This window comes from Panthera pardus, unplaced genomic scaffold (assembly GCF_024362965.1).
Source record: "Panthera pardus isolate Hobbes unplaced genomic scaffold, ASM2436296v1 HiC_scaffold_13, whole genome shotgun sequence".
In the NCBI taxonomy this organism is placed as follows: domain Eukaryota; kingdom Metazoa; phylum Chordata; class Mammalia; order Carnivora; family Felidae; genus Panthera; species Panthera pardus.
The window spans coordinates 76,286,988-76,311,755 of record NW_026526688.1 but is presented as its reverse complement, the minus strand read 5'-3'; the positions used below and the strand labels follow the sequence as shown (position 1 = coordinate 76,311,755).

General features: G+C 38.4%; 1 protein-coding gene across 3 annotated transcripts in view; it reads right to left on the bottom strand.

The window, feature by feature from the left end:
• Nucleotides 1-24,768, bottom strand: part of SH3D19 (SH3 domain containing 19) — a 186,539-nt gene that overhangs the window by 17,415 nt on the left and 144,356 nt on the right. For 2 of the 3 annotated variants that reach the window (XM_053901194.1, XM_053901196.1), the window contains 6 exons: nt 18,861-18,968; nt 14,263-14,375; nt 8,613-8,674; nt 7,304-7,568; nt 4,818-4,886; nt 4,515-4,655 (listed from right to left, as the gene is read on the bottom strand). In XM_053901194.1, the coding sequence (XP_053757169.1) occupies nt 4,515-4,655; nt 4,818-4,886; nt 7,304-7,568; nt 8,613-8,674; nt 14,263-14,375; nt 18,861-18,968 (758 nt within the window). The remainder of the gene's footprint in view (nt 1-4,514; nt 4,656-4,817; nt 4,887-7,303; nt 7,569-8,612; nt 8,675-14,262; nt 14,376-18,860; nt 18,969-24,768) is intronic. The other variant, XM_053901195.1, reaches the window with a different exon arrangement.

Below are 24,768 nucleotides of genomic sequence, written 5' to 3'. Positions count from 1 at the left end.
TTCACTGTTTCTAATGGCTGAGTAGTATTCCATTACATATATATATATATATGTATATATATATACATATATATATATATTTACATATATATATATATTTACATATATATATATATATATATATATGTATATATATATATATGCATATGCCACATCTTCTTTATCCAGTCGTCAGTTGATGGACATCTGGGGTTTCTCCATAGCTTGGCTATTGTTGATAATGCTGTTATAAACATCGGGGTTCATGGGCCCCTTTAAATCTGTAATTTTGTATCCTTTGGGTAAATACCTAGTTGTACAATTGCTGGGTCCTAGGGTAGTTCTATTTTTAGTTTTTTGAGGAACCTCCATACTGTTCTCCAGAGTGACTGCACCAGTCTGCATTCCCACCAACAGCGGATTCCCCTTTCTTCACATCCTCACCAACACCTGTTGTTTCTTGTGTTGTTAATTTTAGCCATTCTGATAGGTGTGAGGTGGTACCTCATCGTGGTTTTGACTTGTATTTCCCTGATGATAAGCGATGTTGAGTATCTTTTCATGTGTCTGTTAGCCATCTGGATGTCTTCTTTGGAAAAGTTTTTATTCATTATCTTCTGCCCATTTCTTAACTGGATTATGTGTTTGTTGGGTGTTGAGTTTGCTGAGCTCTTCATAGATTTTAGATACTAACCCTTTATCAGATATGTCCTTTGCACATATCTTCTCCCATTCTGTAGGCTGCCTTTTAGTTTTGGTGATTGTTTCTTTCACTTTACAGAAGTTTTCTATCTTGATAAAGCCCCAATAGTTCACGTCTGCTTTTGTTTCCCTTCTAGTAAGAAGTTGCTATAGCCAAGCTGCTATAGCTGCCTGTGTTCTCCTCTAGGATTTGGATGGTTTCCTCACATTTAGGTTCTGTATCCATTTTGAATTTATTTTTGTATATGGTGTAAGAAAGAGGTCCAGTTTCATTCTTCTGCATGTTGGAATCCAGTTTTCCCAACACCATTTGTTGAAGAGACTGTCTTTTTTACACTGGATATTCTTTACTGCTTTGTCAAAGGTTAGTTGACCATATGGTTGTGGGTCCATTTCTGGGTTTTCTATTCTATTCCATTGATCCATGTGTCTGTTTTTGTGCCAGTACCATACTGTCTTGAAGACTACAGCTTTATAATATAGCCTGACATCCTGAATCACTGTTATTCTTAGTTTTATTTAATATGAACAGATAGACTTACTCTCCTCTTCCTCTTCCTCCTCCTCCTCATCTAATCTGACTAAAAGATATTATTTTCAACACTGGCAAACCTGTGAACTAAATGAAGGCCGATTTATTACCTCATCTTTTAACCAAATTGCACCTGCAGAGGCATGCTATATTCTCCCAAGTTAGGTAAAGAGAAATACGAACCTAGGTCAAGACAGTAATGGTTAATGGCAGCTCACTACACTAGCTTCTCAAAGTCACCCTGACAATTTTCTTAGAAGCTGCTCAGTATTTTTCTCTAAATAAATGAGCATGATGGGAAGTTCAGGATTGTGGAAAGGAACCATGAAATATTTGCAGTCTGCAGGGGCTCTAAAAAATTATTTACATAATTTATTATATGTGTGTATATGTGGTTTTTCATTTTTTTTCTCCTGATTTACATCTGTGGAAAAAAGAATGACTATTTGATAAATGGTGTCAGGTTAGAGGGCTATCCATTTGGAAAAAATGAAGTCAGAGGCTTACCCCACACCAAAACAAACATGAATCTTCAAATGGCCCAACAAGCTGAATGTGACTAAGCCTGAGTGGGTAGAAGAGGTGGGACAGTAACTTGAGCCTCCCAGTCAGTTTCCCTTCTCTGTCTTCAATGCATGGATATCCCCACAAGGCTGCTCATCAACCTGGCCTGGCAGCTATAGGGCAAGAGGAACAGGCTACACAGCATTGGCCACAAGAGGTCAGTACAACTCGGACCACACCATTAGGGTGGGTGTCTGGTAGGTAAATTTAATATATTTCAAAGCTCTTTCTTTCTAAAATTTTTTAAAATGTAATTTATTGTCAAATTGGTTTCCATACAACACCAAGTGCTCATCCCAACAGATGCCCTCCTCAATGCCTATCACCCACTGTCCCCTCTCCCCACCCCCCATCAACCCTCAGTTTGTTCTCAATATTTAAGAGTCTCTTACAGTTTGCCTCCTTCCCTTTCTTTCTAAATTTTTTTAATGTTTATTTATTTTTGAGAGAGAGAGATGGACAGAGCACAAGCAGGGGAGGGGCACAAAGGGAGACACAGAATCTGAAGCAGGCTCTAGACTCTGAGCTGTGAGAACAGAGCTCGATGCGGGCCTCGAACCCACGAACTGAGAGATCATGACCAGAGCCGGAGATGGATGCTCAATGGACTGGGCCACCCAGGACCCCCCTCAAAGCTCTTTCTAATATGACCATAATTGTGGATACAAATGAATAAAAACTGCCAATACTCATTGTTTATTCTCTATGTGCTACTCACCAGGGTAAACACCTTATATGCATTAATTAGCTCTTTTAAGTTTTTAAACATCTTTGAGATATAACTCCATAATAATACCATAAAATCCATCATTTAAAGTGTACATAGTTTTGGCAAATTTACAAAACTGTGCAACTATCACCACAATCTAAGTGTAGACCATTTCTATCACTCTGAAAAGACATGCCCTCCCCATTAGCAGTCATTCCCTCTGCACCCTCCCCATAGCCCTAGGCAATCACTAACCTACTTTCTGGATTTGCCTATTGTGGACTTTTATATAAATGGAACCATATAATAAATCAATTCTAAAAATATCTCTGTGGAGTTATCTTAACTATTTTCTACATTAAAAAAATGAAGTTTAGATGGGGCGCCTGGGTGGCTCGGTTGAGCGTCTAGCTCTTGGATTTCAGATCAGGTCACCATCTCAGGGTCATGGGATCAAGCAAGCTCTGCTTCCAGCTCTGCACTGAGAGTGCAGAACCTTAACATTCTTCCTCTCCCTCTGCCCCTCTCCCCAACTCACTCTCTAAAATTAAAAAAAAAAAAAAAAAAGTTTAGAGATAGGTTAAATAACTGCCTAGGGTGATATACAGTGAACTGAAACCCAGCTCCCTGAGACATAAATCTGTGCTCACAACCAGGCACTAGGTAACAATCTTCCACTTCCCCTGTGACTTGACAGGCTCAACCTCAGCTGATAATGTTCAGTATTTTCTGTTTACTAAAGCAGGAGAAAGTATAACTCATCTTTAGAAATCTGTACCTTAAAACTAGGCTTACAAGTAGGTAATGTTTATTTTTCTAAAAAGTGTAATACTAGCCATGAACCCAGAGTTTTCTAAAGGAGGCTTCATTTTGGTATCAGCAGTAGTTGGCCAATGGAGGCCAGGTGTCTTCAAGTCTATGGTGTAAGAGGAAGGCAGGTAATGTTTAAAGTGCCAAACCTCTGGACTATTATAAGAGTAACTTCTAATTTTTTACCTTCTGTTTTTCACTGAGGAAAGCTTTTTGGCCCTATAACTCCCACTGTCACCCATCAGTGTGTTCTGAGAGAGGAAGGATGGCTGTGACAGATGGATAATGCTATATCAAAACAAAGAGAAAATGAGTAATAGGAGAACTTTCTCTGTGTGGACTAAAGTTAGAATTTCAGTATCCTACCTGTGACTAGTTTAACACATATCTTCTCTGCTCTCCAAGACACAAATTTTTAAGTTTCTTGGCAAACTTCAAAAGATAAACTGCCTTCTAAGAAGAAAGAATTGGACTAGATTATGAAAACTAGGATGAATGGCAAACCAAATACTTTACTTGGGTTAAATGATTGGTGGATATTATTTTTCAGGTTTGCCACATTAACTAACAGATAGTGAAAATTTAACTGGATAACTTAAGAAGCTCTTTTACGAATACATCTCTATAAATTATTCAATGCTATTTTTCTTGCTAAACAAACGACCTTCGCTAATCATTGCATTCTCCCAAGCTCCACAAATTTGTTAGGCCTAAACTGTGACTTTAGGTTGTTGGATTACATTTCATTTCATTATTTTGAGCTATGATCAGAGAAATGAGGTTTACTCTAAGCTTAAATCTTAAAGGCAAGTGCTTTTTAATGTCAGACTTAGCATTTATAGGGCCCCCGTTAAAATAATTATCCATTCTGCTAGGAAACTAATCTCGGACAGTTTGGTAAACATGTTTACATTATTTTGGAAAAAAAAATAGCTCTCACAGTTGAATATTAATGGCTGAGTGCTCTGGTTGCTGTAAGTCAGTATGCTATGAGGAAGACAACACATGGTAGTCATTCTGTGTGTCAAAGTGATTAGCATGGCAGGGGCAAGTCTTTCAGAAGTCATTTATTCTTAAAATGAAATAAAATGCTACTGCAATTTTTACTCTGGTTAAAATAAACGTGCTAATAAAAACCTGAGGATGAGATATAATTAATAGTTCTATGAAATGTGCTGCCATGTGTGACATGACAGCTGTGCAATATTAATTCCTTACGTTTGGTCTGCTTCTAAGATGTTCATCAAGTGGGGTGATAATCTTTATCTGAGACAGGTGAACTCTGCCAATATCTTCTCCCTTTTGGCATTCCAAGTAATTATTTTCTGCCTGCTTCAGCATCACAAGTACGTCCCCACGCTGTAAGGCACAATATCACACTCTGAAGCAATTATTATTTAATAAAACATTATTACTTTTTTCACATTTTAATCTTTGGAGCCTAAAGCATTTAATAATGTGTGAAGGAGTAACAGAGGACACTGATTTTTTTACATTAGTAAAGAAAGAACTCTACTTTACCTTACAAGAGAGTTCTCCAGGGTTTTGGGAGACAATGTCTTCATTGGCAATTCCATGAGGCACAGACAGCTTAAACACAAACCCACAAAAGGATTATTCACAATCAAATAGCCTCCTCATAAACTGCTGAGAATGTGGAGATGTCAAATGTGTGCCTAAAGTGCAACTTTTCTAGCAGTTAAACTCTTCACTTGGCTTCCTCAAGCTCTAGATCTAGTGGGATCCATGAGAAATGGATACTAATAGTATCGGAATGTGAAGAATGTGGCCAAAAATTCCCTTTAACAAGTACAACCAGGAAGTTCTATTCTGTAGGACAAGGCCCACCAAGTCTCCTGATTTAAAGCATTTAAAGGATAAATGCTCAGCACCTGACCTCAGAGCCTAAGCCATGTCTTTACTGCAGGGTTCTCAATGGCTGTCTTCTGAAGGCTGATAGGGGACTGGAGCCTCCTGTGTAGGGCTTGACTGCTTTCATTTGCCTTCAATTTCCTTTTCTCCTAGAGTCTCTCTGATACCAAGTATCTACTTAAACCCATTTCATTGCCTGACCCCAGTCACTTCGTACTCAGCTGTCTGATCTTAGAATGACTTTTACATCTGCACCCCACCCTTAGCCAGAGGACTGTTCCCTGCCTTGATAAATTTGGTCTGATAAGTGCAGGTCAGAGGGTATATCCAGGAAGTGTGATCACACAAGCTCACTTCCAACAAGAAAAGGCAGATTTCAATCACTCATAAGCAAAGATTCAGAGTGCAAGGATGTGTCCCTGTAAGGCTGGGTTGGGTGGTGGTGATTCCCAGCATCCCTGTTAAGAGTCCCAGGCTCCCAAAGGAACCAGAGTCTTGATTTTAGCAATTTAATCAAGGAATGTCCATGGAAAAAATGAGAGACTTAAGGAATTATTTCATACTGAGACATACTACTCTAATATACTATCATTTTGAATTTATTAATTTGAGCTATCCAAATGTTTTACTGACATTATACAGCTATGCTAAGAACCAGCAAAATACGGTTTTTCCTGAATGAGGCTCTTAACATAGAATGTCCAAAGCTAGTAGAGACTTTATAGCTACTAATACTACTCATAGTATGGCTTATTGGCTAAGAGCGTGGGGCTCAGAGCCAGCTGATCTACGTTCAAATCTTGGCTCTACCATTAACTGATTTTGTGACCCTGGACAAATTCCTCAACTTCTCTGTGTCTTATTTTTTTTCATTTGTGTAATAGAGGTTAATAACAGTATTTACTTCAAGGGCTGATGTGAGGAATAATACACATAAAGTGTTTCAACAACAATCTTTTTTTTTTTTTTTAACGTTTATTTATTTTTGAGAGACAGACACATCATGAGAGGGAGGAGGACAGAGAGAGAGAGGGAGACACAGAATCCGAAGCAGGCTCCAGGCTCTGAGCTGTCAGCACAGAGCCTGATGCGGGGCTCAAACCCACGAACCATGAGATCATGACCTGAGCTGAAGTCGGATGCTTAACCAACTGAGCCACCCAGGCACCCCTAAAGTGTCTAAACAATATCGGGCGCATAGTAAGTACTCAACACATCAGTCACTGTTCTTATTTATTATTTTAAAGTAACCTATCCCAAAGAACACCCCTGGGTTTTATTCATCAGTTTAAATGAAAATGAAAATGAAAATGAGTATACTACCTTTTTCTTATCTGTCTATACCCTTCTCTTAGGATTAGAAAAATCCTAAATGGCTTAAATTTCCTTAATGAGGAAATGTAGAATAACATAATATTGCTAATTGTTGTCTTTGTTAAGAGCCACTGTCACACAATTATTTAAAAAAGTGCAAACAGTTCTGTTCTCCTTCTCATTTTTATTTGTTTTGCATTTTATCAGGCTAACCTGACCAAAGTAGAGAGAGCACATCAGCTCTATTTTCACTTAAGAGTGGGAAATGAACAAACGTTTTGAAGTCACATGATGAAAAAACACATTCAAGAGAACAAAATTAATATCTCAACTATCTCAATTATTGATTAAAAGCTTCTAACCAGTAACTGTTAAATGGGCCATGATAATTAGGTTTCTAAAGGGGAAAGTGAGGAAAAAACATCCATTTTAATGAGAAATTTCCTTCTATTTCATTTTAAATTTTAGTCTGTGGGCAAGGTAGCTGTAAGATATAAACTATATCAAGTTATAAACTATAATATCTGTCAGAGCTACTCCCATCAGTATAATCCACTGGGTCAGGTTTTTCAGTTTGTTTGGTCAAGCCAGACAGCAGGTTACACTCCCGGTCTGCCCTGCTTTCTTTTCCTATAGTTCTTCTAATAATGAAACCCTGCTTTAAAGACCTAGTTTTATTATGGCCTACTTCTCTAAAGCCCTCTTGGTGTCAAGGGGCAAGTCCCCATTTGTCTCATCATCTTTTTCTAAGGAATAACAGATCATTTATATACTTTAGAACAAATCTCTTGATTACAAACATTTTTAAGGGCTACACTCACCATATATTTCCTGTAGAGAGGGTGTCCTGGTTTGGGGCGAGGGGGCAGCACCGGATCTTGATTTTTAAAGACTTGACTCTTGGCTTTCGAAAGTCCAAATGCCAAGTTACTTTGTTTTTTCTGAAGATCCATGTCAGAAGAAGACCGATTAAAAGGCAGTTTTTTATTTGATGCTCTGGTTGCAGAAAGTTTCGGGGGAGGTGGTCTCTCTGGGGCCCCCTTGGGAGGAGGTTGTCGAGTCGGTATAACTTTTCCATTTATAGGTCTGAAAGTCAATGAGGGTGCTGGGAGTCAGTGTTTGATTATTAGGGTCCTGTTTTATTCTTTCTTACACACACACACACACACACAGCTTTCTGCTGGGGTAATACAATTTCTGAAACATGCAGGCTATGCTATTTTTGAGCAAACGACTGCTGCATTAAACATTATATTATTAGAGGAAATGCCATGATGCTCCAGCTTCCTCTTATCTTGCACTAGAGATTCATTAGTTTAAGACAAACAAGCATTTACTATCATGAGCTCTCCAAGGCGCTATTTACTCTTAAACACACCATGACTATTTCAGGAGACTAAGCACTTTCTAAAGTATGAGATGAAATGCTAATAATAAGGTATCAGGTATATTTGACTGGAAGGTATCAGGTATATTTGACTGGGTCCATACATAATTAGAAAAGGAACACCAAATTCCCTCAATATTTGCGTTAGAGGAATTATTACTAAAACCCTAATTTAGATTAATATAAAGAAAGCTAATTCTGAAAATGGGTAAGACAACCATTACTTTGAAAGTCTTCCCATAATCTCTATGACAAAAATAACTTCCAACATAGTAACATCTTCTGATAGCATCACAGCATTTTGTTCAAGTAGCTCTGGAACTCAGGAGGGCAGGTCCCCTCTGAGCTCACAGTGCCTGTCTCCCTTTGGAGAGGCTTTCAAAAACCAGGCTGGTTTCATAATGGGGAGTATGTGCGTACGTTCATGTATACGTTCAAGAAGCAGAGTTGCTTTAGGTTTAGAAAGGGTCTTGTTCATTTAGTTGAGGAAAAGTAATACAGATCAGTGTTTGTGCTCTGTGAGTTGCTGGGCTTTGTTAAAAGAAAGAAGGAGCAAAGATTCTTACAACCAGATGTCAGAAACAGAGTAGAGGCTAGTGGTCTGGGAGAATTCAGGAGTTTAATGCATCTTCAAAAGATCTTGGACCAACAACACTCAGTTTTGATGACAGAAAACAGAGTCCAGTCTGAGTCATTAGTTTTTCTCTAATTTACTTCTTAAAAGTTTTCTCACACTTACTTACCTTGGTGGCAACCTTGGGGGTCCTCGCACAGAACCTCCTGTTTGACCCATGTGGTCAGATTCCTGCAAGTATCAGACAATGCTTTTCAGTTAAGGTTAGTCTGAAATAAGAGCCTGTCAAGAGGAATTATGGACAACTTTTTGACTAGCTCTCTAAGTGGAAATGTAGCTGAGTTATAGAAAGTAGTTTGAGAGTTTTTAGTCTTAAGCAATATTAACTCATTACTTAACAATATTAACTATTACTTCCTGTATCAGTTGTCAAGTCTGAATACAAGTGAAAACAGAGAGAAGACCAGGGTAGTCTGCTGTTGTGGACCATGGCCCAACCAACTGCACTGTGTGGTTATGCGCCCAGCAGACTCATCAGGTATTAAGGATGATATTTAAATCATGATAGGTTATACAGTAGCAATTTAAGCAAGCACTGAAGGGAATTTTTAAAAAATAGCCTTTATTTATCCTATGACAACACTTAAGATACGCACTGCTCATAAGTTTAAACGTATAATAAGTGAGGTGGTGATTAGTTTGTTTTGCTTACAACAAGCAGATCTCTCATCACTGGGTGGTTTATAGTTTGGGTGGTGGCTTCTGAACTAGGAGGTAGAACACAATAGAAACTTAAGGGATGGCCTGAAAGGAAGGTATGTGAAGAATAATGGAAAAGGCTCAAGAAAGCAGAAAGAGTAAAGGGGGATAACTCAAAAAATAAAAGATGGGTAGAGCAGGAATGTCCGAGCCTAACAGCATATGGGAGAAACTGAAAGTGTGGAGAACAAGAGGAAGATTTCTATAGGAAAAGGACTCAAACTGTGCTGCTTAAACAGATTTTTCAAACATGTTGTAGCCTAAGGATTAGGAAATGAGTATAATAATACATGGAAAATGTTTCCAGATCTTTTTGTTAAAGGATCACAAAGCCAAAACTTCTGTTTTTTGTTTTTTTTTTTTTTTTGGAAAAAGTCCTCTCTAAATTCTTCTAATTCTGATCGAGTCTCCTTTTTTCACTTTTCCTACTTTCTAAGCCCCCAGTACTGACATACACAATATAATATTCCTCCAAGGGGGAAAGTGCTAACCCTTTAAAATTACATTGCCTTTTTTTGTAAGGGAGATTTAACTGTCATTTGGGAATGTTCAGGCTAATTCAGACTGTTTTCCTCCCTCTCACCTTATAAATGAGTTAAAACTGACTTCTATAGTGTTCTAATTCAAACTGAATATTAACAACTTTTCCTTAAATACCAAATGATTAATTGCCAGTAACTGCGATCATTTAAGTATATTTCAAAATCCCATTTTTAAAAACAAATTAAGCTTGCCCTTAAAACTTGGTTTCACTAATGAGTTCAATTAATGTAGTGAGGCAAGTCACTAGCCCATAAACCCTGCAATGGTCCATACAAAATCCATGCCTTATAAATCCACCGCTGCCTATATTCCTCCCACTCCTGACAAATCCTGCTATGATTCTGAAAAACTCACTTATTTATTTGGCTACCTTTAATATTAACAAACAGAAAAACACTCTAGCAGAGAGTCAGGAACTCTTACTGGTTTTCTCAAAACTATAGTTGTTAGATAACTTAATAAATGAAGGCATATAAAAAATATAGATGTATACATTTGACACAAAAAGTTATAGATGATATACTTTAATAACTACATACCACATAATCCTAACCTTGTACAAAATATTAACTGTACTTTTCTCTCAGGGGTGTTATTTTTATGGAGGATCTTAAGTATCTTTTTAGTTTCTCAAATTTTCCACAATGAGAACATTTTGAATCAGGAAAAAAAAAGGCAGTATGCTCACATCGCCCAGGAATGTTAGGCACACTGTAGAACATAAATACTGAGAAGAGAGGACTGGCTCCTGTAGAAGCCACTGTCCTAGTGTTTGCTAAAGTCCAGCTTTGTGCACGAGTTCTGCCAACAGCCTTTGGAAGATTAATGATTACGTATTTCCTCCTCTTCAATATTCCACAACTAACTGGAGCCTCTCTGCATCTGTTTTTTATAGTTTTTCTTTAGCTCTGACTTCTCTGAACTTTGGCTTACAATGTGTTTGGATAGTTCCTGGTGAAGCTGGTCTTTCTGCTTGTACTGCCCCTGCAGATGCCATCTTTTTGTTCATCTGCTTTGGAATGGTTTCTTATATTCTAACTTCAAAATAATTCCATAGTTTGTTTGTTTTTGCTGAATTTTAAAAAACACATATTTCTTCCAAGACCACATTCTTGTCTGTTGGAATTTCTTAGGAGCCTCTGCAAAAGTTCCTTCTCTTCTTTCTCCAAGACCTGGTACCACTTCTTAGGCCCTGAATTCACTGGCCAGCTTCTGTGCTACAGCTTGGATTCTTGATACATAGCAGGTGGCGTCTCCTGACTCTCCTGCACTGGCTGGCAGCCTCTTTGGGAAAAGCTTTGGAAGCCCTGAGTTCTCACACAAAAACATCTGCTCCTGCTCCAGGGGCTCCTAATGTTCTTCACCCTAGAGTCCCTGTCCTTCTGGTGAAGAAAGGGAGATTTCATAACACAGCCATCCTGCCCTAAGATGAAGAAACAGTAAAGAGTTTTTGTCTCGTGCCTCATCAAAGGACACAGTTGGCAAAGATCAAGCCCATCCTCGTGGGTGATTACACTGGTGAAATAGTCTTTTTTTTTTTTTTTTTTTAACGTTTATTTATTTTTGAGACAGAGAAAGAGCACGAACGGGGGAGGGTCAGAGAGAGGGAGACACAGAATCCGAAACAGGCTCCAGGCTCTGAGCGGTCAGCACAGAGCCCGACGCGGGGCTCAAACTCACAGACTGTGAGATCATGACCTGAGCCGAAGTCAGCCGCTTAACCGACTGAGCCACCCAGGCGCCCCGTGAAATAGTCTTTCTACAAATCCTCCCCGATACCCGAAGGCGTTAAAATCTCTGGTCTAATAGTCACTCAGTAATCGTAATCCTCAAACAAAAGGAATTTCTCAGGCATAGATTTGACTTTCTGGCCCTGAAATCTATTATGTGTGACTTTAGCCAACTCATTTCACTTGTGGTCTGTTTCTTTTCTCTTCTTCCTTTAGACCCAGTGCATCTATCATGATATGTATTTATTATAGGACAGCACAGAATGCTTTGGCACTCCTTGGTAAACAGTGTAGGACAGGATTTTCCTGTTCATGTGAGGAACAATTATGATTATAGTACCTCTCCAGATGGTTAAATCTAACTTCCTTTTCTTGTTTTCCTAAAATGTGGGAGTTGCTTTGTGTTCTGCTTAACACCAAATGTAATAATACCTAATACTTTAATAGAGCTTTATGGTTTACAGAAGCCCATTACATGACTTCATGAATGATACATATATGCCTACACATCACCCTCTCATTCTGTTTTACAACCCTTTAGAGTAGAAGTCGGTAACCTGCTCAAGTAAATTTTCCTCCATGGAAATTTGGGATTTTCTTCTATTCAACAACAGTATTGTACGGGCCCTATCATCCCCTAATGGGCTTTCTTGGCCCAGTTTTAATAAAAATTTATTACCAAGTACTTTGAAAATGTAAACCATCACTAAATTTTAGTTCAGCCTACAGGAAAATCTCATTAACTTGATATTGGCTAATTTAATTTAATGTTTCCTTCAAAGAAATCTCTTTTCACTAGATGATTAGATGGGTTTGCGTGTGTAATAAGCATAGTTAATGCACAGTGTAAAACTATTATGAAATTTGAACTGAAAATTTGGTACAGAGATGTTAAGAATTTGTTCCTTTAAAATTTTTTAAATTTTCCTTTTTAAATTTTTAATTAAAGAATAATTGATATATAATACTGTATTAGTTTCAGGTGTATAACACAGTGATCTAATATTTATATACATACAAAATGGGCACTACAGTAAGTCATTACCATCTGTCACCATACAAAGTTGTTACAGTATTACTGTATACCATATTCTCTATGCTGTACATTACATCCCCATAGCTTATTTTATAACTGTAGGATTATACCTCTTAATCCTCTTTGCATATTTCACACCCCTCCCACCTCCCCTCTGTTTGTTCTCTGTATCTATGAGACTGTTTCCGTTTTGTTTTGCTTTTTAGATCCCACATATAAGTAAAGTATACAGTATCTTTCTCTGCCTGACTTATTTCACTTAGCTTAATACCTTCTACGTCCATCCACGTTGTCACAAATGGCAAGATTTCATCTTGTAATGGGTGAGTAATATTTCATTGCACATATACAGCACATCTTCTTTACCCATTAAGTTAATCTATTGATGGACACTTAGGTTGCTTCCATATCTTGGCTATTGCCAACAATTCTGTGATGAACACAGGGGTGCATATGTCTTTTTGAATTAGTGTTTTCACTTTTTTTAGATAAGTACCTACAAGTGAAATTGTTGGATACGATAATTGTTTCTAATTTTTATTTTATTTGGGGGGGGGGCATGAGTGGGAAGAGGGGAGGTGGGGAGGGAGAGAGGGAGAGAATGAACCTCAAGCAGGCTCCATGCTCAGTGCAAAGCCTGACACAGGGCTCAATCCCACGACCGTGGGATCTCGACCTGAGCCAAAATCAAGAGTTGCATGCTCAACCGAGTTAGCCACCCAGGCACCCCTATTTTTAATTTTTTTGAGGAACCTCCACACTGTTTTCCACAGTGGTTGTATAAATTTACATTCCCACCAACAGTGCAGAGGGTTCCCTTTTCCCTATATCCTTGCCAACACTTGTTAAAGGAACTGGTTTCTTTTGAACAAACCTTAAAAGACAATCTACCATATGGGAGTTTCAAACAGCATGGGGAAATGGTATTGAGGTTGAAAAAAAATATATATATATACATATATATATATATATATGTATACATAGATACAGAGAACAGAGGGGAGGTGGGAGGGGTGTGAAATATGCGAAGAGGATTAAGAGGTATAATCCTCCAGTTATAAAATAAATAAGCTATGGGGATGTAATGTACAGCATAGAGAATATGGTCAGTAATACTGTAACAACTTTGTATGGCGACAGATGGTAATGACTTACTGTAGTGCCCATTTTGTATGTATATAAATATTAGATCACTGTGTTATACACCTGAAATACAGTGTGTGTATATGTGTGTGTGTGTGTGTGTGTGTGTGTGTGTGTATATAAAACTCTTTGACTACCATTGTTAACAAGTGCATGATAAAGTACTATTTTTTAATTAAAAAATTTTTTTCCCTAAATTTCAGATTAACAAATTCTTATGGTTATTATCTTAAAATCATGTCACTAATTGGATATTTTAAATAAAAACTGATAATTGGACTAAGTCTATTTCCACAAATATTAAAGGTTTTTAGAGATTTTCAAGAACTTCTGCCTAATTATTAGTACCATGTAAAAGGCAATGTCATTCTATCACTATAGGAAAAAATATTTTATGATGAAATATCACAAACTGGCTTAATTCCTTTGTCCTATAGGAATTTTTTAAATATTGAACATCACCTTAAGTAAGTACACGGGGCTTAGAAATGGTTTGCAATAAAGGTCTTTACCAGACCAACAGTAAAATAATTCAGACATCAGCTGAGTATTTAAAATTAGCGCATAGCTTGGTCTTCAATCTAAGACAATTTATAGTAACCACTTACCAAGTTTCTAGTTCTGTCAACATTACTCAGTTTTCCAGATACTACACTGTAAGTGTTTCCAATAGGTTTTTCAGTAGGGAGAGGAGGTGGGCTTTGCAGATCCTCTTGTAAACCTGGAAAAACAGCAGTAATTCATCAATAATTTAGGGCCTTTGAGGATTCCAAAGTATGAAATAATTGCAGCTTGGTTCCTTAGGAAAATGGCTGTCCTAACAGATCCATACAAAGAGTGGACAGCTAAATAAGTGAGAAAGAGCTTCAGAAAAAGGATGGGTTTAGCAGGCATCAGTTAGTTTTACTGAACGTTATATAGAGTAAAAATAATACTAAATAATTAAACAGCAGCCAGCAATTTTGAAAACCTTCAATGTGCCAGGCAGTAAGGCACCTTATTCGTATACATTTCTCCAACCAATGACTATCTATGTGCTAGATCTGTGTAGTTCACTAGCCAGTCGTTGCATGTGGTGATTTAAATTTAAATATTAAATAAAATTACAAATTCAGTTCCTCAGTTGCACTAACCACACTGAAATAGCTAGCACTTGAAATGTTCAGTTGCCATAATAGACAGCATAGTTTTAGAACGTTTCCACCTTTGCAGAGAGTCCTATGCACTATCTAGCACTATGCTAGATAATATCCTAATTTTGCAGATGAAGAAACCAAAGCTGACAAGAAAATATATAAGCTATCTGAAGTCTTAATGCTAGTAATTTTGGGTTTTGAACCCAGAAGCCTGTACTCACTATAATATGGCATGCTGTTTCTTTAATAGGTTGTGTATCCAACCCTCCCCCATCCAAATAATTGAATGTGTTTTCTAATTCATTAGCTCCAGATTAATGGGTTTAATTGCCTTCAATTTAACAAACAATATCTTCACATCCAAACTACATCCTTAACTCAGTGATAGTATACCCCCAGCTTATTTTAAAAAGAAGGAAAAGATCAGATTTAATTAGTGGCAACTAATTAAAATCTGTATGCAAAAACACTTGGAGAAAGGATGACTGTAACATACTAAAGGAGGCTAAAGCTAATAGTGATTTAGGCACGGAAAGGAGACGGGAATTCTTTTCATTCTTTCAAATGAACACTCTCTGCTCTCACTTCACATGAAATACCTATAACAAGAGGATGGTTTGTCAGGTTCCTATTTTATCTACAGACAGGAAACACTCTCAAAAGAAGGAAAATACCCAGGCCAGCTACTATGAAAACAATGATTTAGAGACAGGCAAGCATTCTTAGGGAGCGGCAGGGCTACTCTGGAAATGAAGACACATAGGAAGATTTCAACTGAGTTGCCATCTTGAGGACTTTCTCTGTGGAACAATTTTCTTATTCTTACAAGGAGATGCTGAAATCATTTAGGACGCTGTATTGCTGCGACAAACAATTAAGGGTACAAAGCAGTAAGAATATGAAAGTAGAGAGGAGATGCCTTACTGGCAGGAAAGGACATAGGGGTTATCAGGTATGGATGTGAGGGGGGGAGGTGGAGATTTCCAATTTCAAATAATGTGGTCGGTGGAGGTCTCAATGAGAAAAGTGGCATTTGAGCAAAGACCTGAAGGAATGTTGAAGGAGGGAGCCATGCACATACCTGGGGAAAGGACATCCTAGTCAGAAGAAACAAATTTCAAGAGGAAAGAGCTGACATGTTCAAAGAAGGCCAAGGGGTTTTGCTTCACAAAGCTATTCCTTTCTTCGCCTGACCATTCCAAGTTCTTCCGACACCAAGGCACATATGAATTGCTGAATAACTGTGGTAAGTACAATTCTGGGGAGCTGGTTTTTGATGTAAATAGAAACAGTGCTGTAGAAACAGGCACTTCAGTTCTCTCACAGACAGCACTTGGAATCCAACTTTCTAACAGCTCCTGGAACTTTGTCAGAATAATAAAGGTGCTTCCTCAATATATCCTTTTCAGGGGGTGCATGGGTGGCTCAGACAGTTAAGCGTCTGACTCTTGGTTTCGGCTCAGGTCTTGATCTCATGGCTTGTGGGTTTGAGCCCCGCATCAGGCTCTGTGCTGACAATGTGGAGCCTGCTTGGGATTTTGTCTCTCTTTCTCTCTCTGCTTCTCCCCTGCTCTCTATCTCTCTCTCTCTCAAAATGAATAAACTTTAAGAAATATATATCCTTTTCAGGATTTCAGGACTATTTTTTATTAAAAAAATTTTTTTCATGTTTTTATTTATTTTTGAAGAAGAGTGAGACAGAGCATGAGTGGAGGAGGAGCAGAAAGGAAGACACAGAATTTGAAGCAGGCTCCAGGCTCTAAGCTGTCAGCACAGAGCCCGATGCGGGGCTCGAACTCACGAACTGTGAGATCATGACCTGAGCCAAAGTCAGACGCTTGACCAACTGAGCCACCCAGGTGCCCCAGGATTTCAGGACTATTAAGCCAATTTATAAGTATGCAGAAAAGAATGAACATAGCAGGCCTGAGACTGCTTATTCTCAGAAAGATATGCTTCCAAGGTTGGTTCTTGCTGGAATCTGGGAACTTGGGCTTTGGGAAGGTTCCCACCATCCCCAGAACTGATAAAACAAAAGAATATGGTTTATGCTGAATACCTGCTTTCCTTCTGGGAATCTGGAATTTTGGAACATGCCAAAATTGCTAGAGGTGCCTATGTGACCAGCCCCCAATAAAAACCTTGGGCATTGAGTCTCTAATGAGCTTCCTCGGTTGACAACATTTCACCTATGTTGTCACAACTGGTTCCTGGGGGAGTTAAGTATAGCCCTTGTGATTCCCCTGGGAGAGAACACACAGAAGCTTGTGCCAGGTTTCCTCTAGGCTTTGCCCCATGTACCGTTTCCCTCTGCTGATTTTGCTTTGTATACTTTTGCTGTAATAAATCATAGCTGTGAACATAACTATGTGCTAAGTCCTGTGAGTCCTCTAGCGATCATCAAACCTGGGGGTCTTGGGGACCCTGATACAGCAGAAGAATAAATTCAAATATAAAAACTGTATTGCTTAAAACCCACATGAGCTTCAGGCAACATTTATTATCATTATATTTCACTACACTTGTTAAAATCTAGGATACATTTTAACAAGGTAACGGCAAGCAGGCAAACAACCCAATGTCTGTGATACTTCTATAGCCCACTGATTTGTGGACTATATAATGCTGTCAAAAGAAATGAACCACCAGTTTTTTAATCTACCACATAACCTCCTAAGAAGCGAGGACCCACCAGAGTTTGGTACCCTTGACTTTTTCCTTCTCCTCATTCTTCACAGTAACTCAGTTCACTCTTTTCACTATTTGGCTTAGAGCCATCAATTAATAACCATCAAAAGACCAAAACCAGTATGATCCATCTGGGTAGTATTTTATAGAGAAACCACACCCATAAACTAAAGGGGTTTCATGGCATTCCAGGGTATGCTTGCAAAATAACCCATGGATGCTACAGGTGAAGGACTGGGGACATTTGATCTGCTATGAGGAGGAATGGAGTGACAGGATCTCCTGTTAGATAAAAAGCAAGGATGCATCTGGTCTATGAAAATGCACCGAATGAAATGAAACGATAGCAGAAGCTCATGGAGAAAGCTGTGTGATCACTCCAAGCATTGCCAAGAACTGCTTTGGAACGCACCGTCCATGCACGTGCGTGTACACATACATGTACTTTTACACACACTTTTAAATAATCTCCAGGGTCTCAAATAAATGGGCCTGGCCCTCTTGGCTTCTCTTTTACAATAAATATTAGATTTCTTCGTGGTACATATATAGGCTCATACAAAATTTCATTTATTGTGCCGGTAAAAAAAACAAGGAAGAAAACAGTATAAAAATGTTGTGTTATGCTAATTTTAAAAATGTTTAATACATGATTATGTTTTTATAATTTTGGTTAACTGCTCTTCACACAACTCATGCATACTTACACTTAGATTATGCTGACTGGAATAAGATACTGTATCCAGAGAGACACATACAACTTTATTTGCTGTCAGTTTCAATTAGTTCATAGGAGAACGACTTGGGAGTTAAGAGGTGTTGACGCCCTGGTGCAGTCAAAAATCCAAATTAACTGTTGACTCCCCAAAAACTTAACGACTAATATAGCCTAGTGATAAACTAAGTAGCCCAATAACACAGATTTTAGGTTTTATGTGTTATATACTGTAGTCTTACAATGAAGTAAGCTAGAAAAAAGAAAGTGTTAAGGAAACCATAAAGAGGAAATATTGACAGTATTGTAAGAGATCTGTGTACAAGTGGACCCGCACAAGTTCACACCTGTGTTGTTCAAAGGTCAAGCGGACTTTCCTGCCATCTTTACCAGAGGCACTAACAGGATACTCCAATTGTTCTGAGTTTCAGTCTCTCTCTATTCTCTCTGCCTAGAGATGATGGTATAGAGAAATGAAATCCGTATTTACTGTACCAACTGTCTAAAGAACTGTGAAAAAAAAATAACTTGTTTTTAAATGTGCTTGGACTATAAATAATCATAAATGGCCGAATACACATAATTTCAAAAGCAGACATTGATAAATTAGTATATATTTTCCCCAGGCTCTTGGAGAAGCAGATAAAGAAGGCAGATTAGTGCTTACATTTTCCCGGTTTGGCTGGAATTCGAATCACAGTGGGCTTCCTGGTGGGTGCTGGTTGAACTGCTCGTTCTTTTGTTGGTTCTGTTTTTGTGGGGAGCTGAAAGGGATCTAATGAAAAACACAGTTTATTTTGCATGTTTTCGTTAACATGGACTCAAACAAAAAACCTCATTCATAATTAAAGAGTCATATTTTCATGCCCCAGGGAAAACTATTCATGGATAAACAAAATCTCAGTTTGCAGAGACAAACACAAAGTCGGAGCTCATGAAAGGAAATAACTTGGTGCTCTGTAAATAATTCATGTGGCTTTTCTTCCTCTCTGATGAGAGATATCCAGGACAATCTTGAATTATGAAGAAGCAATCCTTCAAGGGAGTACAGTCATTTCGCAAGTGTTGCCTGAAAATGAGGGGCAACTGAAACGAAGAGCCAATTTCCCCCTATCGTGAAGCCTCCCAGATTCCCCAGGAAAGAAGGCCTTTTCTCCCTCCCACTCCTGTGCCTGTCCCAGAAAACTCAGGCGCAAGGCTCACCAAGGGCCCTCATCCTACCTAGCACTGTCCCTGATACAGAGTGTGCCTGGCACACTTTGCTGAGCAGAGTGTCAGTCGTTCAGTAAAACCACACTTCAGTTAACATGAAAATGAAAAATGTTTTATCTCTGAAATACGATAAGACATCTTCCTTCAAATATTTCATTTGGGGGCAAGGATACAGGACTTGGCATTTCTCCACCTTAACTGACTCATTTAAAATTGACAGTGTATGTTTAGAGAAAGTATTTTATTTATTTTTATTTTTTTATTAAAAAAATTTTAATGTTTATTTATTTTTGAGACAGAGACAGAGACAGAGTGTGAACAGGGGAGGGGGAGAGAGAGAGAGGGAGACACAGAATCCAAAGCAGGCTCCAGGCTCTGTCTGAGCTGTCAGCACAGAGCCTGATGCGGGGCTCGAACTCACAAACTGTGAAATCATGACCTGAGCCAAGTCGATGTTTAACTGATTGCGCCACTCAGGTGCCCCTAGAGAAAGTATTTTAAATAGAGACATAATTAACCAAACTTTTTTACTGAAAGAAACCATCTTTTTTCTTTAATGTAAATATTCTTTTCAGTACTTTAGGGAAATGCCCATATCATTTTTTTAAAGACGAGAAATCTGAAAATAAGTAGATTAGCAAAAATAAAATAAATGCTGTATAATGGATACTCTCTGTAGCACACAGGATCTCTTGAGGCCTCCTTTGCCTTTACTCACCAAGAAGCAGGATGAGTATATGCTGTAATTCTGCACCTGTTCTATGGAATCTTAACTATAGGGAGATACTCCCTATAAAAACAATGTACAGCATAGCTCCTGTGATGAACAGCATTCATGTTCTGCCTATTATGAGCTGTGGTTCAATAAGCACCTTTTGCTGAGCAGCTATTTTCAAGATACATGAAGAGCTGAGCTAATGATAAGAAGGCCTTTCGGCCCCTAGATACTTGACCTTCCCTTCCATGCAGCTCTCAGGTAACCTTACCATTACACATCCTACCAAAGGCATCACTCGCTCACTAGCCACTTGCTCACATATAGGATGTCTACCATGTGCCAGTAACAATGGTAGGTGGGAAGATACTATGGTAAAGTACAATCCCATTTTATTCTCTACCACCTAGGAATGGCCCTGAGATGGCATGCCAGGTAAAACTATTATTACTGGCTAGTGAGAAAAACAAAAACAAAAAAAAATTAGAGGAGTCCTCTATGGAAACCTATTAGCTCACAATGAAGCAATCTTGTCTATGTTCAAAAACCCAACTCAGGATTATCACAACAGTATCAAACTTGAAAAAAAGGATCTTGCAATAGTGTAACTTTATTCCACTGTAACCTATGTCCTCACAAAACAAAGAAAGCTCCTTTTAGCTCTAAATACATTTTTTAATTCTATATTTTGTTATAGCATTATTTTTTACTCCAAAAGAGTATTTATTATAAAAATGGGTAACATTAAGAAATATTTGATGGAAAGCCTTCTATAATCCCATCTCTTCAGTAATGATTAAAACTTGGTATATTTTTTTACCATATTACATGTATTGTTATACAGGTATTTTGATAAACAAAAAAGCAGGACTTTATGTCTTTCTTTGTAATTTGCTTTTTCACTTTGTCCGCTCAATATTGCTTGGAAGCCTACTACGAATCAAATAGTATACTAGGTGCTGGGAATACTTCAGTGAACAGCAAAGAACTCTGTCCTCACGGCACTTACATTCCATCAGGGAGATGAAGATAATCAACAATAAATATAATAGATACATTGGTCACGTGGCACATTACATGAAAAGTACTACTGAGAAAGGAAAACGTAGAGCATGGTTAGAGACTCTGGGTGTGGGCAGAAGGGAAGCAGTTTGCAGCATGAAACTGGAGTGCAGGGGGTGAGGGAGGGGAGTTCTCTAGGGTCATCTTTCCAACAACTGGATTTTACATATTCTAATAGTCCTTCCAACTTCAATAATATACATGTGGTCTCTAGGAAACAGTAATGGATAACAGGGGATAGGTGCAATTGTATTAAAGCTCATTACTGCAAATATTACCTGAATGTGGACTCCCTGAATGGTTCATCTGAGTAATACTAGCTAAAACGAGAGAATCTGAAGACCCTATGTAATCCTGGCATGCATTTTATTCAAACACAGAAACATAGCATCTTTCCTTTGTGCTGATCTTTCCCTTCTGTTCACCTCTCTCCCTATCATTGCCTTTACTCTGCTTCCCAGGCCTTTGTTGGAACCCACTGACTTCCAAGGACCCACTTTTCTTCCCCCAGCAGCGGTGGAGACTTTGTTCAGAGACTTGACTGCCCTCTCTCCCCCTTATCTTGGTTGTCACATCCCATTCTCTCAGGGCTCTTGTTTTCTACTGGGAAAAGCACCAAAAATTCACAAAAAGGAGTAAGGCTGTTAAATGTTCACTTGTACTCTACCTTTCAAGTGGCATTTCTGCTTTAATAGCTCCTTCTGGTGCCTACAATCTGTTGATTATTAGTACAGGCTTTTAGTTAATGTTGTCTTTTTGGGTGGGTGTGGAGGGGGAAGAAAATCTTGAGCATGGAATGACCTCAGCTATTTCCCAACTCATATGATATTCTGAGCCAGTATACCACCTACATTCTTTCACATTCCAGGAGGGAGAGCACGAACAAAGGGGGCATCAGGCAAAAGGGAAAAGACACTGCCAATTACAGGGGGCATCCAAATTATGCTGTTTGGAGGACTGGCCTCAGACACCTGCCCCAAATCCTGCACAGTATGTAACCTCATCTTCTGCATCCAAGGGTCCAGTGATTTTTTTTTTTTTTAACCTTAAGGACTTAAATTGAAGTAGTATAGATATAATTTATATAACAAAGTATTCAAAGTGTCCTTCCTAGTTATCTACTCTTTCTCCGTCTTTACCTTTAATATCACTAGCTACTCTTTAATAATTGGCACTCAGATCATGTAAAATTATTCTACTATGTCTCTGGAAAAAAATTATTTCTCAATACAGTGAGCAAGGAAATCTCAGTGTTCTAGTGCTGCAGGCTATTTGGCAGGAGTGGGTCTGTTTGATGACCTGCCCCAGCTGTGCTCACTGAGTCAGTGAGCTCAGCATCTGCCTCTCTTGTCTGCGAGCTGTCCAGGGCTGTAATGCAGACAAGGTGTGCAGATTAGTGGGGAGGACAAATAGCATCACTTCAATAAGAAGGTGGGACCAGAGGCCTGATTTTCATCTTGATGATGCTATGCAAATCTCTCTTTAGCTACACTAGTATGAAGTTTACTTGTTATGTCCATTTATGAACAGGGTTATTTTTTTCTAACAGAAATCTAAGTGGGCAATATATAAAATAAGGATGGCATCTCATGTTTGGGAACTCCAGGCATTGTCAAGCAGAGAACTGAATCACTGGTACTATTAAAATGTTTAAAGTTCATAACCTTTGACCCAGTAGTCTCACTTTTGGAAATTTATTCCTCAGAAATAAAAACACTAGTAGAAATGGCAATGTTTATGACAGTGTTTACTGCAGTATTTTCTGTAGAGGAAAAAGAAATCCAACAATCTAAAAGCACCATCCATCAATAGGGGAAATGTTCAATCAACTATGATACACTCATACTAAGAAATATCAGGCAGGTATAAGGAAACAAGAAGTTAGACCTACTGACCTAAAAAGAAGTCCATAAATCTCACTGTTAAATAAAAAATGACAAAGGGCAGGGGCGCCTGGGTGGCTCAGGCCACTAGTTGGTTGAGCATCCAACTCTTGATTTCAGCTTGGGACTGTGCCCCGTGTTTGGCTCTGTGCTGAGCACGGAGCCTGCTAAGATTCTCTGACTCCCTCTGCCCACCCCTCACGCTCGCTCTTAAAAAAAAAAAAAAAAAAAAAAAGACAAGGGTATAGTATGGTAAAACTGTTTGTAAAAGTAGGTAAAAGTACATGTATGTATACATGTTTGTAAGCTTTGGTTTGAATTGTCCAAAGACATGGAAAGCTACATACAGTATTGTTTACACTGGTTCCTCTGAGGATATGGATGGATTGGAGGGAGATACATTTTTTTGTTCTTTCACTAGATGTTTGCATTGTTGACTTGTTATAGCAGTATAACATTACTTTGTAACAGAAAAAAATGCAGTAAGATAAAGCCAATCACAAGAAAAAAGTTACAAGATTAAGCTGAAATAACAACCCTGACAACCAACCAAACCAAAAAACACTTAAAAATAAGGGGAGGAAAGTGAAAATTCTTGTTCCTTTAGTTGGTTTTTAAAGGCAATAATAGCCATAAACTTTCTATAAGATAACTAGAAAAATTAAAACTGTTTATTGGATATAGTTCCTCAGTGATTTTATTTAATAGGATTTTCTGTGCATACATCTATGTTTTTGAATTTGTCTTTAGACATATGCAGTTCAAAATAATTAGCTTCGAATTGAAATCTTGAATAATACAGCAATTTAGAAAAATCATGTATTATTATTTTAAAATTTCGGGGTGCCTGGGTGGCTCAGTCGGTTGAGTGGCCGACTTCGGCTCAGGTCATGATCTCACGGTCCGTGAGTTCAGGCCCCACGTCGGGCTCTGTGCTGACAGCTCAGAGCCTGGAGCCTGTTTCAGATTCTGTGTCTCCCTCTCTCTGACCCTCCCCCGTTCATGCTCTGTCTCTCTCTGTCTCAAAAATAAATACATGTTAAAAAAAAAATTTTTTTTTAATAAAATTTCTACTCATCACAAGACTGAGGATCACATGGGAAGCAGCGCTCGCTCACTCTCTCACTCTCACTCTCTCTCTCTCTCTCTCTCTCTGGCAAAGATGACAAAAGCTAACTCTCCCAGCTTTTCATCCTAATTCTGCTTATATTTTGCTGTTCGAAAACCAGGTTCCCCATTCTCTCCTGCCAATCCTGTTCCTTCATAAAGACTACCTTTGTTACTTTTTATACATCTTTCCAAAGAAACTACATATGTGAATGTGTGTGTTTTAAATAAACAGCAGCTAAAATACCACGAATGCTATCTGTACCTTGCATTTTTCACCTAATAATAGTATCTTAGAGGTTGGTAAGAGGTAATAGGTGGTATGTTTCCTTTTTAATTAACACACAATCCTCCACTGTATTGTGGATGTACCATTATTTATTTAAGCAATCCACTGGAGGTTACTTGCAATATTCTGTAGCAATAGCCCTCCAATGGGGTGCAAGAATAAGCCCTTGAAGCTCTGAAAATTGTGCATACATGAGTTAAGGGGCTATTTTCAAAGGAGATAAAAGATTCACAGGATAACCTGATTCCGAGTTCTGTGACCCAGAAGGGGTTAAGAACAACAGTACCACAATTCTCTTACCCAGTTT